The sequence below is a fragment of the Mauremys mutica genome, chromosome 1, assembly GCF_020497125.1.
Source record: "Mauremys mutica isolate MM-2020 ecotype Southern chromosome 1, ASM2049712v1, whole genome shotgun sequence".
NCBI classification, from domain to species: Eukaryota; Metazoa; Chordata; order Testudines; family Geoemydidae; genus Mauremys; species Mauremys mutica.
The window spans coordinates 180,822,692-180,840,726 of NC_059072.1; the positions used below are offsets into that span (position 1 = coordinate 180,822,692).

An 18,035-nucleotide genomic window follows, 5' to 3' on the forward strand; every position below is an offset into this window, starting at 1 on the left:
ATAATTCACTCATTCTGTCTAATCTAAAGCCTTTTAGAAAAAGAATATTAGAACTAGTATAGATTATTCCAGTTACAACAATTACATTTAGGATGTAGACAATAATCAGAAAGTGGCAAAATGACATTGCAAACATAAACTTTACTTAAAATCTCAGGCTGACCTCATTTTACACAAAGGTACAGGCTAATTTTGTCAACGTACAACACAAGCTCAATTTCACTGATAGAAATAAAAGACTTGAAAATGAAACTTCCGAACTCATACGACTTACACAGCACTGTGGATTACACCAAACTTCCATGTACTATTTCATCCTATTTTTCCCCATGTAAACTACTGTAATTCTATATAGTCTATAATGTCCTGAAGCTTTGATTCAGTTCATCCAAAAATTTATTACTGCAAATGACAAAGGCCTACACATAGAACTCTCAGAATGTAAAATCTAGATAATTCCTACACTACAAGCATCTCAACATCACTGAGTGAGTCACACTTGCTGAAGCTATATTCATAATATAGGTACTAACTATTCCAGCGATTACAGCACTGCATTATAATGTTGCTATCAGCAATCATTCCTTTTTACAACAAATACAATATGTAATAGTTTTCGTACTTACCCACAGCACACTACAGAAAAGCATAAAGTATACTTGAGAACCAGGAATTCCAGTTACTCACCTAAGGGGGAAAAATAAAAATATAAGCATACTTTGTTTATTGGAGAACATATTATTCATTTATATTGCATATGGTAAGTTCATAGATTTAACATGATTGATTTAAAAATTTGTGCTGATTATTTTAAGATACAAAAACACTGGCAATACTGTAAAGTTGGGGCAGAAGAGCATAACAAAAATATGAGTGAAATTATATTTTCAAGCAAAAATCAAATTATGTGATTTTTCCCTGGTGATGATACAATACTGTACTTGTACCAGGAAGCCAGCCTCAAAGCTTTTTAAACCAAATTTAAGCAGATGAAGACTGTGTTCAGAATGTACTTCTACAGCAATGATTAAATAAAACAGTTTCAGAACTAATGAACTTTTATGACTAGCCATCATGGCCATCAACCCTTCCCATGAACCCTGGTGGGATATGCCATATTTTAACTAACAATTTTAGAATATTTTATGAACTAATATATTTACATGTTTTGTTTTATTCTCTCTTAAAACAACTCATGCTGTATAAAGATTTGAAAACCAAGAATATGTAAAAAATACCAAGTTCTTCTGCAGATTTAAAGAATAAAATCTTCAAAGCACGATAGTATAGATAACATGGAGGCTTCCTCATAAGTGACATAATTTAGTTTTTGTGTGGGGATTTTTTTTTATTCTGTTTGGAAAATACAATGATTCCAATTTAAATAATCTAAGTAGTAATTTAATATATGGAGGTTGTGTTTTGTTTTTCTTTTTATTGCTAATCCTCAGAGCACCACATTCAGTGTTTGAATTCTAGACTTATTACTCTTGTTGCATTAAGATTTCCTCCTGTATCTCACTTTTAGAAATGACGGCAAAATACTGACATGTTTTCATAAACTGCTCCTACAAGGTCTATAAACTTGTCAGAAGTGACTGGCTATAGTTTAAACCTTTGTCTCTGTAAGGCAGAATAAAAAGTTTTTCTTCTGAAAACACTTGCCAAATACACTAGTGAGGGACCTAAGAAAATTATGCTTATAATTCTGAGTACAGTAACTACTCGCTTAACGTTATAGTTATGTTCCTGAAAAATACGACTTTAAGCAAAACGATGTTAAGCAAATCCAATTTCCCCATAAGAATTAATGTAAATGAGGGAAAGGGGGGTTAGGTTCCAGGGAGATTTTTTTCACCACACAAAAGACGATATATATATATAACTCATATTCTCTGTGTGTATGTGTGTGTGTACACACACACACACACACACACACACACACACACACACACAGTATGAGTTTTAAACAATCAATTTAATACTGTACACAGCAATGATGATTGTGAAGCTTGGCTGAGGTGGTGAAGTGAGAGGGTGGAGGAGGGTGGGATATTTCCCAGGGAATGCCTTACTGCAAAATGATGAACTAGCACTCAGCTGAGCCCTCAAGGGTTAACACGTTGTTAATGTAGCCTCACACTCTACAAGGCAGCACAAATAGAGGGAGGAGACGCAGCATGGCAGAGAGAGACACAGAGACACACACACACACACACACACCCAGTGTGTGTGTGATAGAGAGATATGAACATTGTTCCTTTAAGTACTCTGACCCCACTCTAAGTACATTGCCTTTCTAAGTAGATCAGCAAGTTGAGACAGCAGCTGCTGCCAGCAAGCTCCCTCCGTCCTGAGCTGTTGCATCCCCCCTGCTCTATGGAGATGGGGAAAGCGGGGGGCCGGAGCAGGGGGGAGGTGGACACAGTGACTTTAGCACCCCTCTTTCCCCCTACTCACACACACAGCAAGCAGGAGTCTCTGGGAGCAACTCCAAGGCAGCATGCAGGAGCAGCACATGGCAGTGGGGGGAGGGACAGCTGAACTGCTGGTAACTGATAGCCTGCAATTGATAAGTTCCCTGTGTGGCAGCCGCGCAGACTAAGGGAGCAGGGAGCTGATAGGGGGCTGCCACTCCACCGTGGTTCCAAGCGCCCAGGAGCGAGCTCCAATGGGCTGCTCTTTCTACAAGCAGTGGACAAAGCAGGCGGCTGCCAAACAACGTTGTAAGGGAGCATTGCGCAACTTTAAACGAACATGTTCTTTAATTGATCAGCAACATAACAACGAAACAACATTGTAACAATGACTTTAAGTGAGGAGTTACTGTAATTATTGTTTTCAAAGTCTCCGTCCTGCAAACATTTACACACATACTCAGCTTTAAGCAGGTTAGTCCCACCGAACTGACTGCTTAAAGTTAATTAAGGATGTAATTTTTTTGCTGGATCAGGGCCACAATTCATAACTTTTAACAATGATATCACTATGATTCGGGCCATCCTGTCCAACAGCACAAGAGAGTACATGTAGGGGGATTTAAGAGAATACAGCTATTAAAATTACTGGAGAATTTTTTTTTATTTGAAAGCAAAAATCTGCTCAACTCTGAGGTCCCAATCCTGTAAACACTTCTGCATGTACTTAACTTTAAGCTTGGGGATAGTGCTATAAAATTCAAACTGACAATTTTTTTTGCTGCAAGTCAAATATCTGTATAAATTTGTTTTACTTTGGGTTGAGACTACTTGGTTACATGCGAGTTGGGAATTCTTAATCCACACAGTAAATCTTCACTGACTTTTTTTTAAATGTCATTCAATTATTCTTATTAATACTAACTTTTATAAAATTGTTTTATTTTTCCTTTAAATAAAAAAGACATTTTGGGCTTAAACTATTTGATTATGTCCCTTTCCTTTAAATGTTAATTACGTATTCCTGAAAGTGGGGATTTATAATTACAGTGAGATTAACTATAGAACCCTCATTGAGTGCCACTATCACTGGGACTAAAGCTATTTACCTTCAAGGTATGAGTTCCTCAGAGTGTGCTAGTTAGTATGTACATTAATATCTTCACTGAATGAAATTATAGTCAGACTAATTGTGGTATTTAATTATTATGTGTATGACTTGTGTAAAGGCTAAAAATATATTCAAAGGACGACCTGTTGTATCAAACAGGCAAGGTACCAATAAGCTTCAACAGGACTTTATTTTTACAGTGGAAACCTCTTTACCAAGCTGCTGCTGCACACTCTGTAACTCTCACTCCGCCTCCTTAACTCCTCCCCCCTCCCTCCTGTCCTTTCAGACTCCCAACAGCCAGTGCTCCCAGTTCTAATAATTACAAGCACATCTAACACCACATTCTCTTCTCTCTGAAGAAACTCTCCCAATTGAAATAAACATTGTTGTTCTAACCACAGGTACAAATAGGAAAGAAGACACTACACTATTGACAGAAATACTGCACTGGAAACACTGTAGATACTACATAACATAGTCTTTAGTCCAGACAGGTGGCCGTCTGAGTCTGACAGGCCCTCTCTCAAGCCCCGGTTCCAGTGCGATGTCTTGTTGTGTTGGTTCTACGGTGAAGTCATCCAATGCAGACTGGGTTTTGGCATAATCTCCTCTTGGTGAATAGGCAGGTGCAAGAAAAGAAGCATTTCATACCCGCCCATCAGAAAGTCGATAGGTGTAAGGTCCCTTCTTCTCTATGACTTTAAAAGGAGCTGTAAATTTATGGTCCCCTTTGTGTAAAATTCCAGGTTTTTGTATTCTAACGAAGGAACCACACTCAAACTTTGGTTGCTTACCACCCAGCCGCATGTCTGTGAAAGCCTTATACTTTGCTTGGTTCTGTTCAACTGTTTTACTCACATCATTCTCGTTTGGGGCATCAGGTCGTGCCTTTAACAATCCAGCAATGTTCAGTTTAGTATTCAATCTGTTTCCCATGCAGTAACTCTGCAGGTGATCTTTGCATTGTGGCATGTCGTGTAGCGCAGTATGCTTGCAAGAAATCAGTATGAAGGGTATCCACAATCACCCACAAACTCTCTTTCAAACTTCTGTTAAGCCATTCGATTTCCCCATTGGCCTGAGGGTAATATAGGGATGACCTTCTGTGTAAAGTGTTCCTCTCTGCTAGAAAGGTTTCAAATTCCAGGAAAGTAATTGACTACCATTATCGGAAACCAGTTCTTTGGGGTTACCTTCCCTGCTAAAAACTGGAGAGATTTGCGATGTAAATGCTACCTCAGGCCATTTACTGAAATAGTCTATTAACATGATGGAATAACGACAGTCAATTGGAGCAGTACCAAAGGGTCCTACAATGTCAATCGCCACTTTTTCCCATGCAGATTCAGGAAGAGGAACATGCTGTAATGGAGGGGTACATGTCACTGTTGTCTTATCATGCATTTAGCAAGTGACACAGGATTTTAGGAGTGCTTCAGTTTGAGAGTCCATCCCTGGCCACCAATACAGATCCCGTAGTCATTGTTTGGTTCTGACAATTCCCTGATGATATCGTGTGCCAGATGTATGAGTTTTGACTGTAATTCTTCTGGAACAAGTAGTCAGTGTGTACCTCATAGCACACAGCCATCGAGCAAAGAAAGTTCATCCCAAACTCTAAAATAAGGCAGCAAAACTGGGTCAAGGTTTTTAGGATTACTGGGCCATCTCTTTGTCAGAAATTCCCATAGTTTTTGTTGAATTGGACACGCTGAACAAGCAGCTTGAAATTGTTCTCTTGTAACTGCAGTAAGAATGCTTGTAATAAGTGCAACTACTACATCCTCATCCTCCGGTGGACCATCTGGTGAAGGCAACGGCAGGCGAGAAAGGCAATCAGCTACCACATTTGTTTCCAGGCTTATATTCCAGGTCATAATCGAAAGAGAGTAGTCTTGCAGACATCCAGCAATACAATATCCTTCCCAGTCTTTTTGTGGTGAGCAACATCGTCAAAGGTCTGTGGTCTGTGCGCAACTTGAACGTGCAGCCCCACAGGTAAGTTCTCCATTTTTCAGTAGCCCAGACACAAGCAAATGCTTCTTTTTCAACTGTAGAATATTTTTCTCTCAGCATTACTCAGTGTCCTTGTGGGCAATGCAGGACTGAATAGTGCAAGTACTGGACTACGTACAATCAAGTCTTTCACCATTTTGAAACTAGCTTGTTCATCCGTTGTCCACACTAAGGTTGAACTTCTCCGTAGTAATTTTCATAACAGTTCAATGATGGAAGCATAATTGGGAATGAATTTTGCATACCAGGAGGTAAGACCCAAGAAGGAACGTAAGGTTTGCAAATCTGTTGGAGAAAGAGCATTTGAAATTGCCAGGATATGATCTGGATCAGGTTTTAGTCCAGCCTGTGAAATTGTATGCCCCAGAAAGGAGAGTTCAGTTTGTCTACATTTGCATTTGGACCTATTGAGCTTGAGGCCTGCTTTGCTGATGCAGTTTAGTACAGACTGCAGGTTATTGTCATGCTCCTCAGTAGTATTTCCAAACACGATAATATCATCCAAATAGCACTGAACTCCATGTTGATTCTTCAGAATCAATGACATCATTTTTTGGAAGGCATTTGGGGTTGATGCGAGATGGTATGGAACACGTTTAAAACAAAATAGTCCCTCATGTGTAATAAATGCTGTGAGATCTCTGCTGTCTTCATGCAACATAACCTGGTGGTATGCGCTCTGCAAATCAAGAGCAGAAAATATCTTTGCTCCACGGAGTTCTGCAAATACTTCTGTGTGAGGAAGAGGATGGCTGTCAATCACAATAGCTTTATTTGGCTCCCTTAAGTCCACACAAAGGCGAATGCCTCCACCCTTCTTCTGCGTCACTACTATAGGTGAAACCCATTTCGAAGAGTTCATCTCTTCAATAATGGCATTTTGAACAAGTTTTCTAAGTTCCTCTGAAACAGCTTCCCTGACTGAAAATGGTAAGTGCCGTAATTTCTATTGTATAGGCACCACATTATTCCGCATTTTAACTTTATGCAGAAACCCATAAGCACAGCTGATTTTTTCCTCAACCTGGTCTTGGGTCCCAGCTGAAACTGGTGTGTGTACCGCAAGAGTGCTTTGCTGAGGAAGATCAATTCGTCCATTAACTACTCTGAGATTTAAAGCAGCCAATAAATCTCTGCCAAGGACAGGAGTGCCTTTGTGGACAATGTAGAACTCTGCAGTTGCACAGCAATCACCAAAAGTAACTGTTGCTGGAATATGGTTTTTCAAATAGCACACCAACTGAAGTTTGGATTCAGTAAGAGGCACATCTTTAAAGTAATGCAAATAAATGGAATCAGGTAGTATAGATACTGCTGAACCAGTGTCCAACATTAGCTGAATAGAGTGTGATTTGCCTGAGGGTATGGCAGAAACGTTTACAGTGCACTTTACCTGTTCTGGAATATGTGCAGTAGTGATTTTGTTCACACTCAGCACAGTAACATCTGGTATTGTAACTGCATGCACCTGTTGATTGAACTGGCTACTGTGACATACTTTAGCAAAATGCCCAATCTTTTTGCAACGACTGCACTGAGCTACTTTTGCTGGACATCCTGTGTAGCTTGCAAGATGTTGTGGGGATCCACAGTGAAAGCTTTTACTGTATTTTGCATTTGCTGATTCAGTGGCTTGTTATTAGTTTTCCTCTTGCAATTGTTTGTCTGCAGCGATAGTGAACTTTTCTGCAAAGGAGTCACAGCATGGACTGTGCCTCCTGTATCTTTGCTCATTATTTTGGCTTCAGCTGTAGCTGACTCAATCTGAGTAGCAATGGTTATTGCTTTTTCTAGTGTAAATTGTGGTTCTAGAAGGAAGTGTTCTCTTACACGAAGCATGGTTGTTTTCTCAATGAGCTGGTCTCTAATCATCTAATTTGCCATATTCCCAAAGTCACAAGTTACAATCAGACTCCTCAGGGAAGCAATATAGTGCATTATAGTCTCCCCTGGTTTCTGCTCATGCTGGCGAAATCTGTAGTGATTAGCTACTACATTCACTTTTGGCACAAAAAAGTTCTTTAATATCAGTGAGTGCAGTCTCATATTTATCATCTGCAAGGGGAAAAGTGTAAAATATATGCTGCCCTTCTGCTCCAAGGCAGTGGATTAGCAGAGCACACTTTCTTACTTCAGAAATCTCTGTAGCACTGATTGCAAGCAGCTAAGTCTCAAACATATGGATCCAGACAGTAAAAGCAATTGGAGGCTCACCTGGGCTTTGCAGAAAGGGTGCAAGTGGATTCAGAGGCAGAAGATCCCATCCTTGTCGCCAAAATGTTGTATCAAGCAGGCAAGGTACTAACAAGCTTCAACAAGACTTTATTTTTTTACTGTGGAAACCTCTTTATCAAGCTGCTGCTGCACATTCTGTAACTCTCACTCAGCCTCCTCAATTCCTCCCCCCCCCACTTCCTGTTTCCTGTCCTTCCAGACTCCCAACAGCCAGTGCTCCCAGTTCTTTTGTGGCTTCATGGCATTGTTGCACCCCAGAGAAATATCTTTTCCATCTTCACTTGTGTGCAATATTCTTTCACTGGTGAAGAGATGCTTACCCTATCTCACACATATTAACCAATTAATCCTTATGCCTAGGAGGCAAGTTAATACTCCTCTTTTACCATTGGGATCTGAGCCAGAGTGGTTAAGGCCCAAATTTTCAAAAGTATACACTAATTTTGGGTGCCCAATCTAAGATATCTAGTTCCTACCCCTAATCCAAAGAATACTTGTTAGGGGAAATTGGCAGCAGCGGTGTGATGTGATAAGGAAGCTCAGCAGAGCTTCAGAGCATGTGCAGTGCTGTTGCAGTATATATAAGATGCTCAGGAAATGTATAACTACTATGGGTGGATTTTCACAAGGAACATGACAGTCATCAATTTTACTTCAGGATTATGTCTCTGCTAATTTTAGCTTCCTATTCCAAGCCAATGAGGCAATATTATTTTCTTTAAAAGAAAGATCAAAGAAATGTTTTAAACATTGGTAATGCTGCCTATTTTTAAAATACTTCATTCAGTAGCTGAATCATTTTTGCTTAAACTTAAAACAAAACAAACAAAAATCCAACCTGAGGCAGACACCAAACATGGAAAATTTGAGCCAAAAAGTTTGCCTAGCAGAATGGGGCTCTAGTTTCTGATTGAGGCCTTTCAGTGCTGCCACAGTTCAAAATAACAAAAACCACAAGTCGATAATTGTGGGGATCAGTCTTTTCTTGAAGATCAGTACTGCATTGCTTTTCTCCAGTTTTCTAACTGCCCAACTATCCAGTACTTTTCCAGCATAACTGTCAGTTTATTTGATAATTCCCTAGGATGCACATCCTCCTGATTGGTTGACTTGCATATGTTCAGCTTCTCCATGCAGCTTATTTACTTTTTAATACTAGTGGCATAATGTGTCATTAACTGAGGGAATAAGTTATTGTTTAATAAGTGATAAATGTGTAATTTAAAACAAGAAAACCATGACATATTAACATTTAGTCAGAAGGGGTCATGAAAAAACAATTGTTTTGGCTACCATGTCAGTTATAATTATATTTTAGAAGCCAGTCTCAAGGTCACTTTATAGTACAATTCACTGTTTTTGACTAATGGCTACAATTTGTTGTCACATCAACAGCATGACACTGGGTAATCAACACAGCATAACATCATGAAATACAGTTGCTTTAAAAGCTTGCTCACTAGGATATCAGCATAATCTGAAATATTTGTTGAAAAAAGTTCTCTCTTTTTATGTAACTAATTTATACTTTGGTATGTTAGCTCTTATGAAGGGGGGTGATCATTATAAGAAAGCAGATACTGGTTTTAAGGCAATAATCTGGTATATATCAGAACAGTAATCTTGGTTCTGCACTGCCTTGCAACTATTCTTGTAATTTACAAATTTACAAACTGCAATAGCATTTTTGAAGCAGAGATGCAAGTTTTGTGTTTGAGCTGCAAGAAATTCATTTTCTAAACAAAAACCCTTCAACAATCATTTAAGAGCAATTAACAGAATTATTTAGAAATATAATGTTGTGAATAATTAAATGCTTATATTTTGATTTTGCATAATCTTCCTTACAGCTACAAAATAATTCTGAGTATTCTCTTCCAAATGCAATTTGTTTCTTTCAACTCTACAAATTATAAATATGAATACACTAAAAAGTAGTTGTAATTATCAAAATATCAAAGGCATGATAGAATGAAAGTACTTCATGTAACTATTTACATTCATTGTGAAACATTTTAAAATTTACTGTCAGCTTTCTGAATATATATAATATACACACACACACACACAAATACAATAATACTCCTGTAAAAGTACAGATGTAAGTAGTAGATGTAAAATAAATACTGTACCTACATTTGTATTAATATACTGAAAGGAATGTTACCATTAAGCTAATTTTCTCACTTTGGAATGCCGCCAACAATACAGAAAGATTTATTTCATTTTATGACCATTTTATTAAAGAAATATATTGTTTGGATTTAACAAAGTTTTTGCTGTCTCAAAAGTGAAAATACCAGTATTAAAGCTAGCCTACACTACAAAGGCTTTGCCGGTATAGGTAGGTCAGGAAAGCTATACCAGCAAACCCCCCAAGCAAAGAGGCAGTGTATATCACCCAAAGTTGTTCTTTGGCTGATGTAGTTGAAACCATGTCCCTGAATGATAAACTATACTGGCAAAATAAATAGGCATACCTACATCAGCAAAACTTTGTAGCACAGATCCGGGCTTAGTCTTGTTCTGTACCAAACAGAACATCAGGAAACCCAGTTTTGTTTAATAATTTGAAATATTGTGTATTAAAATTAAGATTAAAACTGTGAATATACATGTTGAAAAACTGTGAATATACATATACTGTGAATATACAAATGGTTTGCTTTTTTTAAAAAAGTACTTTCAGGACATTTGCCCTGACAAAAACAATATAATCCTTTAACAGATGCTTTGCTATCAGAAGTACTGAGATGCACTTGACAGTGGAATAAACTTAATTTGAGCTCAACTATTTCTGAAATAATTACAAATAAACAAATTTCCAAATGAGATATTATTGATTCTATATTTATTGTCAGTCAAAGCCAGGGATGGGAAGCTGGCTTCAGATAATGAGAGAACCGATCCTAATATTCAATTAAACTCAGTCTTTTATGAAATTCTAAAGTGTTTATAAGATATTCTTTACTTAAAAAAAATCCTCACATTCATGATCTGTTTGATTTTGTACCATATTGGACTTGGAAATATAACAAAGTTTCTCTCCTTCTTTCTGAAGAAACTGAAGCCATTAAATATAGTAAAGCTCAGACCAAAGTCTATACCCTTAAGATTTACACACCAAAGTTTCTTCTTGATAAGCAGGTCCGAAGTTTGAATTATTGTCATCCAAAAACATGGAAGATAGCAGATGTGGTGGGAAATGGCAAGCCACCTCTTTCCCCTCAGCTAGTATTTTTAGGGACCAGAGAGAAGATTAACACAAAGCTCATTATGTTCTGACCTGCTAGCAGGTCCTTACCTTATTGAACATTGATTTTGATACCCTGAAGAGCTAATGTGGGGTTTCATAGCACCCTTCCAGCCTACGTTTTGCTCTGGGAATACCCAACAGATTCTAGTGATGCCACAGCCCCCAGCACATTTTAAAATTCTTTAATATACATGAAACTAATGGCTGCTGAGACTTGTGATGCACAGTATTAAAATTTATTTGTATATAGATGCATCACTTTGAAGGATTCTGCAGAAACAATAATAATAACCCAAATTATCAAAATTAGGCTTGCACAAGTTATGCTCCTCAAACAATACTAGGAACCTAAACGGGAGTAATTGTTTTCAAATGCACGGAGCACCGAGCAGCTTACACTAAAGTCGTCAGGAATTCCTGGAGGCTTAACACTTTTGATGGATTTAGGAGCCTAAAGTTTGGCATCTATTTTTGAAAGTCTTGGCTTGTAATGTTTAACGTATAGGCAGCACTTTGAGTTGGAGCCAAAATAATATCAAGCAAGACAGGACCCAGCGGTGTGGAAATTCCAATTCACCGAAGTGAGAAGAGGTACTGTGTTCATACTCAAGACTCATTACAAATGCTCCCCAACTTACGCAAACATTCCATTTCAGAATGCCTTGCATAAATCAAATTTTGTGTAAGTCAGAAACGTATCCCCGACCATTACACAACCAAAAACAAACAAACAAACAAAAACTATATCTAGCTCACGGAACTTTTTCCATAAGAGCAGATTTGCGTAAATCGGGTTTGCGTAACCCAGGGGGCATCTATACTCTCACTGAAGTTAATTTAAAAGTCCCATTGACTTCAATGGTGTAAAATCAGACTCTTGGTTTAAGCCAGAATAGAAACTATGGGATAGATCAAAAAGAAGAGATTCCATTTATGATTATATTTTAAATATGTTTTAAAAGTAAAAATGGATCATTTCACATAGCTTTAGATACACGCTACTCCCCACCCCAAAATAAAAAAAATCCATAAATTATACTGCAATTGACAAATTCATCCACGTATTACTTTCAAAATTGTTTTCATTTTAAAAAGTTTGTCACTGCCTCTGAATTAAACATTTTCAGAATCCAAAGTTACATTAAAAGGGAGAAGAGGTATTTACTTCCAACTGAGCTATAGTATTTCTTCTGTAGAATGATATCAAGTGACACCTATGAATGTTGTATTTTAAATACTAGGATATGCATGATGTTACAACTGTTCTTAGCAGCTGGTGAAATTTGACACTGAAGGGACCTAACAATTTAAAAATAACAATCACAGTTTATTTTTAATTTCAAATATTATAATCACCTTTATTTAATATTAGGCATATTTAGACAAGCTGCCTATCTGTTCCCAATAACCCCTTTTCTTCTGTCATCTCACAACCTGACATTTTTCACTTCTCAATATGCAGATTTTGTCTTCCCTGAGTGACTTGTCATTAAAACTGTCACAAATTGTCATTATTTATGTATACCTATTTATTATTAAACTGGCAAAACCTTCACACACACACCCCCCACACACTAACAACCTTTCTCCCATGTCACTTTGTCAGCACAACTATTTTTCACTTCATTGCTGGTTTGATACCCTTTTGTATATACCAAAGCTGTTTTCCTTGTTTTCTCTGTTACCAAAGTGTAGCAGGCCCAGACATGCCAACTCCATCTCTTTGCATCATACCCTGCTGGTTTTTAAGTGCATGCTTAAAGAATTTTGGGTAGGCCAAGGACAAGATTCAACTATTTACCAGTTATTACTGTGTTTTGTACATAGTTGTGACAGATCATTACTTTGGATTTATCCCATAAATGGAAGAATCCCACAATTCAATTTTCCATCCAGGGATTTCACATAGTGCAGTAGATTCCCCTTAATAGCAATCATGATATTAACAACTTCCAATTAATTGCAACATTTTGCTGGGAACCAATCCCATCCCATTGACTTTAATGTTAATGGGATTTGGACATTGGCAATAGCATGCCACTTACTGAGAACTTTTTTTAAAAAAGGCCCCAGCCACAGGCAGGTTTGCAGGGCTGAAGCCAGGGAAGGAAGCACTGGAATGCACTTTTCCTGGCTGCAGACCCACAAACCTACCTGGCACAGCGCTCAACATCCCAGTGCTTCCTTCCTTGTTTGCAGCCACATAAACCTGCCTATGCCTAGGGACCCACCACCCGCACAGGAGTTAACAAACTAGGGAGCCAAATGAGGATCCTTTGCTGAAGTCTTAGTGCTGCAGGCTGGGAGGCAAGACTGTGGGCAGGGCAGCAGCAGGGAGGGGGGCTGCAGCCTGGATCCTGCAGCTTTCCATGGGGGGGGACAGGGACAGGGGGAGGGGCGCTAGGGATCTGCAGAACTATCCAGTACCTCTCTCTGTACTCTCCGGGCTGCGCCTTCCCTCAGAACTGTGGGGCTGCTGCCAGGGAAGGAAGTGCTGGGACATGCTAAGCCCAGACTGAAGGTGGCAGGACAGGGAATGCAGAAAGAGGTAATGTGGAGCTCCTAACAGGCCCCTAATATCCTCTCTCATAGGAAAAACTCTTCCATCTGGGCAGCAGCTTCCCTCCCTGCTGATGCCCTGCCACATGTAGGTTTGCAAGGCTGCAAATGGACGGCACATTCCAGTACTTCCTTCCCTGGAGGTAACCCTGCAAACCTGCTTTCTGCATATTGACAACTTCCATATAACGGCAACTAGTTGCTGAGAACCGAGAAGTTGCTAATAAGTGGAATCTACTTCATATAACATATCTAGTCTTAAATTCTGCATAAGCTTTCCTAGACAGGTGCACCTTACGTTTAATTACAGTGAAGTAAGAAATATCTTGGATTGTTATAGAATGCATTCTTTCTCCCCTTTGAACATTTTGGCAGGCCAGCTGGTCCAAGACACAACTAAGATGGGTGAACTTACATGCCTAGTATTAAATGAGGATATTGATTAAATGAGGATATCACAGAAATTTGGTGGAATGATGACAATCAATGGGACACTCTAAAACCAGGGTACAAAATATACAGGAATGACAGAATAGGTCATGCTGGTGGGGGAATGAATCTAACAGTGCCATAGAATCTCTACAGATAGAAATCCATGCTTGAATAATAAGAGTATAACAATAGGAATATACTACTGACCACCTGACCAGGACAGTGATGGTGATTGTGAAATACTCTGGGAGATTAGAGAGTATAAAAATAGAAAACTCAATAATAATGGGGGATTTCAACTATCCCTATATCGACTGGGCACATGGCACTTCAGGATGTGATGCAGAAATAAAGTTTCTAGAAACCATTAAGGACTGCTTCTTGGAGCAGCTAGTCCTGAATCACACATGGGCAGAGATAATTCCTGATATAGTCCTAAATTGAACACAGTATCTAGTCCAAGAGGTGAATACAGCTGAACCACTCAGTAATAGTGACCATAATATAATTAAATTGATCATCCTGGTAGGGGGATGGTAAATATCAAAGCAGCCCACCACAGAATCATTTAACTTCAAAAAGGGGAACACAAAAATTAGGAAGCTAGTTAAACAGAAATTAAAAGGAACAGTCACAAGAGTGCCATGCCTGCAAGCTGCATGGAAATCTTTAAAAAAACACCATAATAGAGGCTCAAAATTAAAAGCATACTCCAAATTAAAAAGAATTTTAGAGGACCAAAAAATGCCCCATGGCTAAGCAATAGAGTAAAAGAAGCAGTTAGAGGCAAAAAGGCATCTTTAAAAACTGGCAGTCAAATCCTACTGAGGAAAATAGAAAGCAGGATATCACTGGCAAGTCAAGTGTAAAAGTATGAGTAAGCAAGCCAAAAAAGAATTTGAACAACAAGCAAAAGACTCAAAAAACTAACTTTTTTTTTTAAGTGCACCAGATGCAGGAAGCAGGACAAACAATGAGCGGGGCCACTAGACAATCAACGTTCTAAAGCAGAGGTGGGCAAACTACAGCCCGCGGGCCACATCTGGCCTGTGGGACCCTCCTGCCCAACCCCTGAACTCCTGGCCTGGGAGGCTACCCCCAGCCCCTCCCTGCTGTCTCCCCTCCCCCCAGCCTCCGCGCGCTGCATTGTCGGCGCAACGCTCTGGGAGGCCAGGCAGCGCAGCTGCAGAGCCCAGCCTGACCCGGTGCTCTGTGCTGCGCTGTGGCGCGGCTGGCTCCAGCCAGGTGGCACGGCTGAAGCACCGCCAGCCACCAGTGCTCCAGGCAGCGTGGTAAGGGGAGGAGGGGGTTGGCTAGAGGGCAGAGAAGTTTGGGGTGGTGGTCGGGGAGTTAGTGGGGGGCAGTCAGGGGTTGAGGTTCCGGGGGCAGTCAGGGGACAGGGAGCGGGGGTGGTGGTGGATGAGGCAGGAGTCCTGGGGGAGGGCATCAGGGGGAAAGATGCAGGGGGGGAGGATAGGGGCGGGGCCAGGGTACTCCTGGCTGTTTTGGGAGGCCCAGCCTCCTCTAACTGGCCCTCCATACAACTTCCAAAACTCGATGTGGCCCTCAGGCCAAAATGTTTGCCCGCCCCTGTTCTAAAGGAACACTCAAGGAAAACAAGGCTGTTGCGGAGAAGCTAAATGAATTCTTTGCATTGCTCTTCACTGCATATGATGAGAGGGAGATTCCCGCACCTGAGACATGCTTTTTAGGTGACAAATCTGAGGAACTGTTCCTAGACTGAGGTATCAGTAGAAGTTTTGGAGCAGACTGACAAATTGAACAGTAATAAGTCACCAGGGCAGACGGTATTCAGCCAAGAGTTCTGAAGGAACTCAAATATGAAACTGCAGAATTACAAACTGTGGTATATAACCCATTGCAGCTTCTGTACCAGATGACTGGAGGATAGCGAATGTAATTTCATTTTTTTTTAAAAGGCTCCAGAGGAAATCCTGGCAATTACAGGCTGTTAAACATAAATTCAGTACCAGGAAAATTGGCTGAAACTATAGTAAAGAACAGAGTAAGAGTTAACACAGCTTTTTAAAAAGGGAAATCATTCCTCACCCAGTTGTGTCATGTCTGCTATTTAAGAGAACCTTGTTTATTGCCTCTGAACAGGTCATCTCCGAATCCCAAAATCATGAAGGAGCCATGCCTTCAGATGAAGGAGATGTAGAGTGGGATTGAGGATTCAGCCCACATTCTGCAAGAGGAGGCACGAAATCAATTGCAGGATGATCGAAGAACATACTGTCATGCGTAGGAGGCAGGTCAGGCTTTAGGAACTACAGGGCCCAATTCGAATACCCGGCGGCGGTCCGGATCTTTGGCGGCACTTCAGTGATGGGGGATCCTTCCCTCGCTCCAGGTTTTCCGCGGACCCCCCGCTGCCGAAATGCCGCCGAAGACCTGGAGCGAGTGAAGGCCCCTCCCCCCCCCCCGGCCGCCAAAGTGCTGCCGAAGACCCGGACCGCCATCAGGTGAGTAAAAAAAATTTTTTTTTTAATTTCAAAGGCACCTAAGGCGCGGGGCCCTCTAAGGTGCAGTGCCCTCTTAGGCGCGGGGCCCAATTCGGGGGAATCGGCCTAAAACCGGCCCTGGTAGGAAGTAAGGATTCCAAATTTGTTGTGGCCATGTTGGGGCTATGAGGATGACTGGGGCTTCTTCCATCCATATTTTTTGAAGTACCTTGAATGAGAGGAGAAAAGGTGGAAAGGAGTAGAGTAGTGAAGAATCCTATATAATAAGGAAGGGGTCTTCCAGAGACCCGTGGCCTAGACCTGCTTGTGAGCAGAATTGAGGGCATTTGGCATACCCTGCTGTGGCAAAGAAATGTATGTGGGAAAATCCTGAGCGGGTGAATATGCACTGAAGGACTCATATCTAGTTCCCACTTGTGGTCTTGTGAGAATTGTCTGCTGAATGAGTCTGCTGTGGTGTTCTGGTGGCCAAGCAGGTATGCGGCCGAAATGTTGATGTCATGTTGGATATACCAGTTCCACAATATCAGTGCTTCTGAGCATAAGGTGGGGGACTTTGTTTTGCCTTTTCTGTTTATGTAGAACAGAGGCAGGCAAACTTTTTGGCCTGAGGGCCACATCGGGTTTCTGAAATTGTATGGAGGGCTGGTTAGGGGAGGCTGTGCCTCCCCAAACAGCCACGTGTTGCCTGGCCCCCACCTCCTATCAGACCCCCTCACGTCTTGCCTCCTGCCAGCCCCCCCAGGACTCCTGCCCCATCCACCCCCCCGGCCCTGACCACCCCCAGACCCCCCACCCCTGAATGTCCCCCATTGCCCCATCCAACCCGTCCTCTCATTCCTGACTGCCCCCCCGGAACCCCTGTCCCATCCAACCACCCCTTCTCCCTGACCACCCCCGAAACCCTGCCCGACTGCACCCTGCTTCCCCATCCAACCCCCCGCTTCCTCACTGCTCCCCGGGACCCCTGCCCCCATTAAACCCTCCTATTTCCCACCCTTTGACCAGCACAACTCCTATCCACACCCCTGCCCTCTGACCACCATCCCGAACTCCCCTGCCCTCTATATCCAACCTCCCCTGCTCCCTGACCACGATGCCTGGAGCACCGGTGGCTGGCGGTGCTACAGCTGCACCACCCAGAGCACCAGGACAGGCAGCCGCGCCACCCGGCTGGAGCCAGCCACACCACGCAGCTCAGAGTACCAGGTCAGGCCGCAGCTCTGCAGCTGCGCTGCCGCCCAGAGCATTGCACTGGCGCCGTAGTGAGCTGAAGCTGCGGGGGAGGGAAACAGCAGGGGAGGGGCCAGGGGCTAGCCTCCTGGGCCAGGAGCTCAGGGGCCGAGCAGGAGGGTCCCAGGGGCCATAGTTTGCCCACCTCTGATGTAGAACATGCAGGTGATATTGTCTGTCATTACTTTTATGGTCCAACGCCTGATCAGTGAAAGGAAAAGTTGGCACACGTTGTGAACTGCTTGTAGTTCTAGAAAGTTGATGTGCATGGAGGATTCTGTGGGGAC

General features: G+C 41.4%; 1 protein-coding gene across 5 annotated transcripts in view; it reads right to left on the reverse strand.

The window, feature by feature from the left end:
- CADM2 (cell adhesion molecule 2) overlaps positions 1 to 18,035 on the reverse strand; it is a 996,746-nt gene that overhangs the window by 782,759 nt on the left and 195,952 nt on the right. The window contains exon 2 of one of the 5 annotated variants that reach the window (XM_045002083.1): positions 627 to 687. The exons of 2 other annotated variants lie outside the window; for them this stretch is intronic. In XM_045002083.1, the coding sequence (XP_044858018.1) occupies positions 627 to 650 (24 nt within the window). In that variant the 5' untranslated portion in view covers positions 651 to 687. Of the gene's footprint in view, positions 1 to 626; positions 688 to 18,035 lie in introns of those variants that run through there. 2 more of the 5 variants (XM_045002084.1, XM_045002079.1) reach the window with 2 other exon arrangements.